At 36.1% G+C, this 10,808-nt stretch overlaps 1 protein-coding gene across 5 annotated transcripts in view; it reads right to left on the bottom strand.

Annotated features, from left to right (window-relative positions):
* ERBIN (erbb2 interacting protein) overlaps nucleotides 1–10,808 on the bottom strand; it is a 155,276-nt gene that overhangs the window by 24,914 nt on the left and 119,554 nt on the right. For all 5 annotated transcript variants that reach the window (XM_003785877.3, XM_003785876.3, XM_003785878.3 and 2 more), the window contains exons 16-19: nucleotides 9,880–10,001; nucleotides 8,742–8,915; nucleotides 7,101–7,286; nucleotides 1,359–1,473 (exon numbers count right to left, since the gene is read on the bottom strand). In XM_003785877.3, coding sequence (XP_003785925.1) covers nucleotides 1,359–1,473; nucleotides 7,101–7,286; nucleotides 8,742–8,915; nucleotides 9,880–10,001 — 597 coding nt within the window. The remainder of the gene's footprint in view (nucleotides 1–1,358; nucleotides 1,474–7,100; nucleotides 7,287–8,741; nucleotides 8,916–9,879; nucleotides 10,002–10,808) is intronic.

Genomic DNA, 10,808 nt, shown 5'->3' with positions numbered 1-10,808 from the left:
GTTGCAGCCATCATTGTTGTTTGGGGGGCATGGGCTGGGGATTCGAACCCGCCACCTTAGGTGTATGTGGCTGGCACCTTAGCCGCTTGAGCCACAGGCGCCGAGCCACACAAACACACAATTACTGAACAAAGTAAGAGATTTTCAAGGTCAGCTCTTTCATTTTTTTTACATTTGTTAGGCATTTTAGAGAACTGTTTACAAATGTTACACTCTTAATACGTGAGATGATTGTGTATGTAACAACTATATAACTAGAGATAGACGGTATTCATATTCTATGCTACGCAGATAATATAAAAGTACTTTTTAAAAGCAGTGATAAAGAAATCTGTTTTTAATAGCTCAACTCTAGCCAAATTGTGGAAACAGTGTGTAAAACACTCCCACATATGATTATATGAATTAAGGATATTTTTGCTAGTCGGCTGGTCTGAGATCTTAGTAATATAGTTTAAGTAATCTGGATTGCGTTTACAATTGAAAATAGTAGCATACAGGGCTTTGGAACCTCAACCTCAGAGGTATATAAGTCTTGGGTTCTTAATTTTTTAAATACTATTACACTAGATGGCTACGTGCTTTCCTTAATGTATTCCTTTGTTGTGACAATTAGACAATAAGATGTAAAATACTTAGCATAGTATCCTAGCAACTAGTAAGTGCTCAACAAATACTATACATCATTACTACAATTATTATGAATTCAAGGTAACCAAGGGCCACCATGATAGTAATTATCAGTGATGCCATAAAGGCAAGAGGCTAGATAAACATTCAGTGAAGATGATGTAGGGATGGTCAAGTACTAGTGGAGAGACGTGAGAGAAGACAGAGAGAGATAGCCTTCAAGATTCACTTTATCTCAAAAATCTGAGATTTTTGTCATATGAAAGAATGGCTGGCAGAAGCTGAGGAGAATATAAAAAGTGTCCTGGGATAGATAAGAGTAAAATAACAACATCTACTATACATCAGGTACTATGCTTGATCTGAATACTTTACACAAAATCCTTTATTAGCCTCATTGTATGCAAAATTAGATATGTACATATGAATAAAATTAAGTAACTCAAGGATCACACACCAGGTAAGCAGTAGAAATGTTAACTGTAATGTAGGCTTAATAGTCTGTGAAATTCATCTCCTTTTAAGTAAATTTGCATGAGGGGAGAGAAAAGATCTCTAAAGACCTTTCTTTAAAAATGAGAGATAAGGAAGAAGTTTTCAGATAGGCATGCTTAAAAACTTATTTTTTATATATACTTCAAATAACATTTCAATGAAACTTAATTCAAAAAAATTATAAATTTTATTCAGGTAATTTCTATTCTTAGTGCTTTCCTTCAACATCTAACCTTTTTTGTTATTACTAAGTGCTACGACTTTGGGCTGGTTAATAGAAGTTTCAATTAATGGTGGTCGCATCTCAGCCATTTTCATCTCTTCATCAGAAGAAAGTTCTTCAGATTCCTAGTTTAAGAAAAAAAGAGGAGAAATATATATAAAATTAAATTTTGGCTTCTTTAAATTAATAAATATTAAGTTACAAGAACTTCAGTAGGAAAACAAAAAATATTAAAAACTTGTATGGAACATTTTAATTGTAATAGTAACTAAAACTAACATATGTTTTAATTTATTCAAGATATAGCAATAAAACTATGGGAATTCTTAGTAGTATGTCAACATCCCTATGAGATAATTTTCTGTGGTAAGCCCTAATTCAACTATATCAATGATTACTATATGCCTGATACTACTATGTGACGTGCTAGACAAACAAAAATGAGTAAAACCTTTAAAAACTCAATTTAGTGAAGGTACCTCAACAGAAAGTTTCTCTCTAATCCTCAAATGTATTTCTCTTGAGGATCACTAAGTTTAAGAGAATCAGATGGACTGAAGTGTTCTGCCATCCAAATGAACTAATTGGCAATTTTTACTCAATTTGAAGACAATCTTCTATAGGCTATATCATTTCTAATTAACATTATGAAAGTAGCTATACTTAAAATAAGTCAAAGGTCCTTAAAAAAGATGTTCAGTTAAAGGTACTAATATTTTCAATATTCCTAAAAGCCATAATAAAGATATGGATTAGGCTCAGCAAACTACTTCAGTAAAAGGCTAAACTAAGTATTTCAGGCCTTATAGGCCAAAAGGTCTCTTTCAACTATTCAACTCTGCTACAGTGGCATAAAAACAGTCAGAGACAACATATAATCAAATGACCATCGCTGTGTTTCTTTCTTTCTTTCTTTTTTGAGACAGAGCCTCTAACTGTCCCCCTGGGTAGAGTGCCGTGACATCACAGCTCACAGCAACCTCCAACTCCTGGGCTCAAGTGAGTCTCCTGCCTCAGCCTCCCAAGTAGCTGGGACCACAGGCACCCACCACAACTATAACCCACGGCTATTTTTTGGTTGCAGCCATCATTGTTGTTTGGTGGGCTCGGGCTGGATTCGAACCCGCCACCTTAGGTGTATGTGGCTGGCGCCTTAGCCACTTGAGCCACAGGTGCCAAGCCCATAACTGTGTTTCAATAAAAGTTTATATTTCACTTCCTAAAAAGTATTCTTTTACTGATTTTAATCAACATTTTAATAAGGAAAAGCTATACTTAGCTTGCAAATCATTAAAAAACAAGGAATGTGCCAGATTTACCCCAAAGGGTATAGGTTGCCAATCCTGCTCAAGACTACTACAGTGGAATGAGTTAAAGGCTGCTAGTTAGTAGAATATGAAAAGGAGGTAAATTCAACATAGTTCTGAAGAACAAGTTAAAGAGGAAATTGACATTTTGAGGAGAGGGAAGCTGGAAATAAGAAATGGTACAGTAAGTCAGAACTGTGTAGCTGGAGCTCAGGGTAAGTGGCAGGAGATATAAAAAAATCAGCCTAGATTGCATGATGAAAGGTTATTCTCTGAGAACAGATTCAATTAAGTATGTATTGGTCATTATTAGAAGTTGACAAATCAGGAATTCATAAGATCAGAATCATGCTTTAAAATGTTAACTCTGGTATTATGTATGTATAGGAAGAGAAAGACCAGCAGAAATCAATTTAGCTATCACCACAGTCCTGAAAGAAAAGAGTTTACATTTGTTCTATAGGCAGTGGCAGTGTTAGTGGCAAAAGAGCAAAAGAATTTCACAGGAACTCTGGTACTATCAGAACTTAATGACAGAGTAAATGTGAAGAATGAGAGAACAGCAAAAGGAAGGACAAACCGTCTACCATAATCTCTGATATCCATAGCATATATACTGCTGACGACTCTTTCTTTGAGAAACTGTATTATAACTGGGCTTTTTGAAACTGCAGTTTCCTAAATCTCCTGCCATCTGTCTGCTTTCTTTGCTCATACTGACCTTACAAACCACATTTTGTTCATTTCTTTTTTGTTGCCCTTGGATATTGCATTTTCTTCAATAATTACGTTTATTATAACAATTCTCCAACTTATAATTTAGCTTTGACTGCTTTTCTGAGCTAAAGATCCACATTTTTGTAGGATATGCCTAACTGATAGGTCTTGCCAACTGTTCAAATTCCACATATCCTATACAATGGTCCTTCCTTGGTCCTTCCAACTGGTATGTTCTCTTAATACCCCATCCTGTCAATGGCATCTTCTCTCTAATCAGTCATGGTTAGGTAACTATTTGCTCCACTCCCTTCTTTTTATTTTTTGTAGAGACAGAGTCTCACTTTATCACCCTTGGTAGAGTGCTGTAGCGTCACAGCTCACAGCAACTTCCAGTTCTTGTGCTTATGTAGCTGGGACTTGTGCTCTTAGTAGCTGGGACTACAGGCGCCCGCCACAATGCCCGGCTATTTTTTTGTTGCGGTTTGGCCAGGGCTGGGTTTGAACCTGCCACCCTCTGTATATGGGGCCAGCGTCCTACCCACTGAGCCACAGGCACCACCCACCGCTCCCTTCTTTATAGTCAGAGATATTCACATGTTATATTCCTCCTATAATATCCTCACAAATAACTTTTAGCCCAGGTTTTTTGCTATCTTTATTCAAAAAGCCAGATGGGTCCAAAGGCTTATGCCTATAATTTCAGAATTTTGAGGCAACAGAATTATTTATGGCCAGGAGTTCAAGAGCAACCTGGTCAACACAATGAGCCCATCTAGTTCCAGCTACTTGGGAGGCTGAAGGTGCAGGATTACTTGAGCCCAGGAGTAGGAGGCTGCAGTAAGCTATGATGATGCTAGTGTACCCAAGCCTGGGTGAGTAGCTGGGCATTGCAGCAGGCACCTGTAGACCCAGCTACTCAGGAGCCTGAGGCAAGAGAACTGCTTGAGCCCAAGAGTCTGAGGCTGCTGTGAGCTATGATACCACAGCTCTCTACTGGAGGCAACAAAGTGAGACTCTGTCTCATACACAAAACAAACAAACAAACAAAAAAAACCCCAGCTGCCAAACTCAGATAATTCAGTAGCTACTGTATGTAATACTTATACTAAAAAGCCTTTAGTGCCTCCCAAGGACCACAGAATATTAAGTCCAAACTTCCTAGCATGGCTTTCAAAGGACTTCATAATCAGGACCCAATCAATTTTACTGATTTTATTTCATAATAATATTATTTTATAATATTTGCCCTGACATATTCAGTAAGATAAAAGTTTTTTACAGTCATTCTTTTATTCTCACTCTTTCCACATTTCATTTAGTGCTTCTATTTCTGCCAATTGAATTGTTCAAATACAGGTTAAATGCCTCATTCTCCTTAAAGGATCCATGGATCTTCACAGCCAGAAAAGATCTCTTCTCTAAATTTGTATATTATTCAATACTTTCCTTATGGAGCACAGCTTACACTTCATTCTACATATTTGTACTAATTTTAGCCTATATATACACTTATCCATTCTGCCACTATAGCTCCAAACACTGTGTCTTCCATTAAATGAGTCATAAGTTCACTGGAACAAACCTAATAACTTTTATAGACTACATTATATTAGCTTCAATGCAGATAGTTATATCTGTTAACCATCTTAACAGATGTTAACCATGTTAACCATCTAAAGCAGTGGTTCTCAACCTTCCTAATACCGTGGACCTTTAATACAGTTTCTGTGGGTCACGATCCACAGGTTGAGAACCGCTGGTCTAAAGTGTATCTAAAAGCCATGAGGTTTCTTTCCCTTGCAGTAAATGCTAACACAGAGGATAATCATGAAAATAAATGATGTGCTTTGAGTACATTTTGAATTTTCAGAATTAAAGATGCTATTATAGCCTACAACATCACTACTTCTTTATACCAATGCTGTCCAACAGAACTTTCTATATCAATGGTAATGATCTTTATCTGTGCTAGCACACGTTAGTGACAGCCACTAACTAGCTAGATGTGGCTACTGACTGTTTGAAATGTGGCTACTGTTGAGTAGGAAGCTCAATTTAAATTTTATTTATTTAATTTAATATCAACTTAAATACCTACTACAGTGGACAATGCAACAAAGTAACAGATTCACCATTTTAACCAATACCAGTGTATGAGGACAATACAAAATGGTACAACAACTTTGGGAAAGTGTTTAGCAGATTGCTCAAACAGTTAAACATAGAGATACATGATCTAGCAATTCTATTCCTTTATCCAACAGAAATGAAAATACATATACACACAAAAACTTGCATTCAAATATTCACAGCAGCATTATTCACTGTAGGCAAAAGGTGGAAAACAACTCAAATGTCCATCATTTGAAGAATAGATAAATGAAGTATGGTATATGTACATAACAGAATATTACTTAGCCATAAAAATGGATGCAGCATTGATATTTGCTACAACATGAAATAAATTTGAGCACACTATGTTAAAGAAACCAGTCTCAAAAGACCACATATTGTATGATTCCATTAATATGATATGTCAAGAATAGGCAAACTTATGAAGGCACATAAAAATATTTTGGTTATTTAGGGCTGAGGGGAATGATGAGATTGAGGAGTATAGTTAAGGATATAGGATTTCTTTCTAGCAAGATAAATGTAAATGTGATTGTAGTGATAATAGCACAACTTGGTAAATTTACTAGAAGCCACTGAATTGTATACTTTAGATGGGTGAATTGCATACTGTGTCTGTTATATTTCAATAAGCTATTTATTTATTTATTTTCTTGAGACAGAGTCTCAAGCTGTCGCCCGGGGTAGAGAGCCATCGCGTCATAGCTCACAGCAACCTCCAACTCTTGAGCTCGAGAGATACTCTTGTTTCAGTTTTTCTATTTTTAGTAAAGATGGAGTCTTACTTTTGCTCGTCTCAAACTTGGCGAGCTCAAGCAATCACGTGCATCAGCCTCCCAGAGTGCTAGGGTTACAGATATGAACCACTGCACCTGGTCTAAAGGTACTTTTTAAGTTATAGCTTTTATGTATCCATTATAAGAAACTCCTGGCTCGGCGCCTGTGGCTCAACCCGCCACGTACGACTAAGGTGGCGGGTTCGAATCCCCAGCCCGGACCCACCAAACAACAATGATGGCTGCAACCAAGAAATAGCCGGGCGCTGTGGCGGGCGCCTGTGGTCCCAGCCACTTGGGAGGCGGAGGCAGGAGACTCGCTTGAGCCCAGGAGTTGGAGGTTGCTGTGAGCTATAATGCCACGGCACTCTACCCAGGGGGACAGCTTGAGGCTCTGTCTCAAAAAAAAAAAAAAAGAAAAAAGAAAAAAAGAAACTCCTCATCTCAAAAGTCTCAGACATGCAACAAAAAACTTCACATTCAATAATAAAAATGCTTAAATAAGTTGAATAACTTGAGTATAACAACAGCAGCCTTTTCATTTTTAAGTTACGGAAATAAAATCAATAGTGATTATATACTTTATAGTAGACTAGACCCTCCACAATCTAATTTACATAGTAGTTAAACATCTGAGCATAAAAGGTATTAAAGTGATAAATGAGGGACATTTTAGCAAATATTATGAAATTTCTCGGGGACAAATTCATTATCATATTTTCTGCAATCAATATTAGGTCTTTCATTAGTTAGCAACAATCAAATATTCAATTGAAAGTTCTTAGAATTGCTTCAGAATAATCAAAAATATCATACCTCAAAAACATCATCATGGTTAACAATATGCTTCAAGTTCTCAGAGGTTTTCACATTTGCAGTCACTGGCAAATTCCCAGGACTGATCTCAGCTTCAGGTTCACTGATCTTCTGTATAGAGTTCCCTAGCACGTACTTTTCTCTTTCATCAACTTTGCCTTTTACTGGAATAGTACTTTCTGAAGTCTAAGTAAAAAAAAGATGAAGAACTCATATTCTTTATGTTGTATACCTATTCTTATATTACAGTTCACATAAAAATGTACATGTAATTTACAAACTTCCAATTCTAGATAAATCTCAAATAAGAAAACCTGTTGCACTCAAGAGATTAAATGCCCATTTGGGGAAAGGATTAATCAAGGTTATTTTTCCTCTTAGCACTTGCATGGCTGGTGTGGATGAGTGAGTTACTAAGCTCAATTATACTCAACTCAGGATGATTAAGATTGTTTCCCCCTCACTGTAGAATGTAGGATAACTCTAATGACATGATCAAACTTGTTTCTGTGATATATTATGTGTGGGGAGGAAAGTCCAACAAAAGCATACGCAACTTAGGAATTTGTTAATGTTTCTGAAAGATCCCAAGGCAATGCCAAATGTCTGTCATAGTAATTACATTTAAAATCCAAATTGGGTAAACTGGACAAGTGTTATCTAGGGAAAAAACAATATTTGCATAAGAATGATTTTTCTGACATATCTTCTTTGTTCATGGAATGATTGCTTATCTATCTTTTATTTTTCTGAGACAGAGTCTCACTCTGTCACCCTGGATAGAGTGCCATGGCATCACTGTAGCTCACAGCAACCTCCTGTGCTCAGGCGATCTGCATGCCTCAGCCTCTTGAGTAGCTGGGACTAAAGGCACCAGCCACAACGTCTGGCTCATTTTTCTATTTTTTTAGTAGAGACAGGGTCTCACTCTTGCTCAGTCTGGTCTCAAACTCCTGAGCTCAAGCAATCCACCGTCTTGGCCTCCCAGAGTGCTAGAATTACAGATGTGAGCCACCGTACCCAGCCGGCAGTGATCTTTTAAAGGTTTTGCTGATACTATCCTGGCAATCTGGGCATTCTATAACCTGGTTTAATAATTGCAATTAGGGAGTTCACTGATTATTACAGCTTTCCAATTCAGGTAACTAAGAACAAAACCCATAAATTTGGAAGTACAGTTATACATCCGTTAACAATGAGTGTCTGTTCTGAGAAATACATTGTTAGGTGATGTCATAATTGTATGAACATCACACAGCATACTTACACAAATCCAGATGGTATACAAACCTAGATGGTACTACACATCTAAGATACAAACCTATATAGCATGTTACTATACTCAATACTATAGGCAATTCTAACACAATAACAACAAGTATTTGTATATCTAAATATATCTAGATATAGAACCAGTAAAGCATTACTATGATGTCATTAGATGAAAAGAATTTTTCAACTCCATTATAACCTTTTGGGACAACTACCCTATACGTAGTTCATCAACTAAAATATTCTTATGTGGTTGGTACATAACAGTGTACTTATTATATATCTAAAAGGTCAGTACATCAATTGTCATTTAAAATTCTTTAAAAAACTTAAAACTTTAAGCAATCCTTTTAAAATGAGTGTTCTAACCTTTACTCCCACATCTTTATTCACAATTTGCTGATCTTCATGTGGCTTCAAATCTCTTCCAGGGTCTTCACTGGTCTCTTCATCTTTTAATCTATGTACAATGGTTTGAACAGTTTTGACCATATTCTTAAGCTCATCTGGGTATGGTGTTGGATATCTCTTTAAATTTCCCTCCTAAAGAAATAAGTGAAATATAAACTATAGATAAACACTTCTAATGTCAATCAAATGAAATTTAATCTATAATCTACATGAATTACGTTTTGCTATCTAGTTCACAGAGATAACTGTGAAGACAGCTGATAGATTTTGAAGGCATTTTAGGCTTGACAAAAATATGGTTTTATCACAAAATACTCAAGACTTCACAATAAATTTCAATGTTTTAAAAGCTTTTTTAGCAGAAAAATATTTTCCATCTGGATATATATAATGTAGATATTGCCAAAAATTATCACTTAGCTTTGAAATTGATATACATTTTCCAGCTAGATATTAGTCCAGACACACATAAATCTCAGACATTCATATATTTATGTTATCATGATACAGGAGCAAACTCTTCCATGGTCAGCCTATTTATCATTTATCTGAGATTCAGCTAGTTTATATAAAGGGCAAATAATTACATTTGTAAGTAACTTGGAAATATCTATCAATGTAACACGTTTTCAATCCCACACAAAAAACAAAATGTTTATAACAAAGAGCTCTTTAACTCTAGGATTTATATCAGTAAACCACTAAAGAAAGAGGGGGAAATAATCACTATAAATATGGTGGGGGGATCAACTAAACTCTGGAGTTAAATAAAAGGACACTAATTCAAGATAAAGTTCTGGTTAATTTCTCAAGCCTACGATAATTTGTTTTCTCTTCTATTTATATAATATATACTATGAAATGCAACTTTTAATCACATAATTTTATATTGTTCTCAAATTCTTTCATATGTGACATATTTTGGATCAAAAAGACTTTTCAAGAGCATAGAGGACAAAAAAAAAAAGAGCATAGAGGACAAGGAATGAATCTAATACTTCTTCATATTCCCCAAACATCACAGTATAGGTATACAGTACCTACTTAAATACCAGCAAAAGTGTTTCAAATTTGAAGGAATAAAGAACAGACTGACCCTGGGAGGTGCCTCCCTTTCATCTTTGTCTTCATCACATTCAAATGCCACTTGAGCCCGCTGTTTCCTCTGTTCCTCCCACAATGAAGGATTAAAACTTTCATTATCTGATATGAACATAACTAAAGTAAAAACAAAACAAAACATATTTTACTATAATTATGAAAAACTACTGCTTACTCATAATTTGTAAATTATGATATATTCATTACAGTTAAGTGTGAGATAGTTAAAGGCTGGTCAATGTCAGAAGGTAACAAGTCCTAAGGTAATGACCAGGCTGGATTGTAAGATTTCTTTTTCTTTCTTTCTTTCTTTTTTTTTTTTTTTGAGACACAGTCTTACTATGTCACCCTCGGTAGAGTGCTATGATGTTGAAGCTCACAGCAACCTCAAACTCTTGGGCTTAAGCAATTCTCTTGCCTTAGCCTCCCAAGTAGCTGGGACTACAGGCACCCACAACAACGCCTGGCTATTTTTGTTGTAGTTGTCATTGTTATTACAGGCCTGGCCTAGATTCAAACCCGCCAGCTCTGGTGTATGCGGCTGATGCCCTTGCCGCTGAGCTACAGGCACCAAGCCTGGATTGTCTAAGATTTCTTTACAATGTCAATCATATATCTTTTCTTCCCTGAAGCTGATTTATCTTGTTTTGTTACCAGAAGAGTTACTGAAGAGAATTTACCACTTAAAACACTGCAAATATGTAGAGTTTTGTTCAGTGCCCTAAAAAGGTAACATATAAATCATTTCATTCGAGTTTATTTTTGTACCTTCCTAATTCCAATAGTTCATTATATATATACAGAAGGGAGGAAAAATTGGTAACAGAGTAAGATAAAAGAATAGTTAAAAAAGGATTATCTTGGCTCGGCGCCTATAGCTCAACCGGCTAGGGCGCCAGCCACGTACACCTAAGGTGGCGGGTT

This window comes from Otolemur garnettii, unplaced genomic scaffold, assembly GCF_000181295.1.
Source record: "Otolemur garnettii isolate 467f Iridium unplaced genomic scaffold, OtoGar3 scaffold00017, whole genome shotgun sequence".
NCBI classification, from domain to species: domain Eukaryota; kingdom Metazoa; phylum Chordata; class Mammalia; order Primates; family Galagidae; genus Otolemur; species Otolemur garnettii.
The sequence above is the reverse complement of the archived record's forward strand: the minus strand, read 5'-3'. Positions and strand labels throughout refer to the sequence as shown.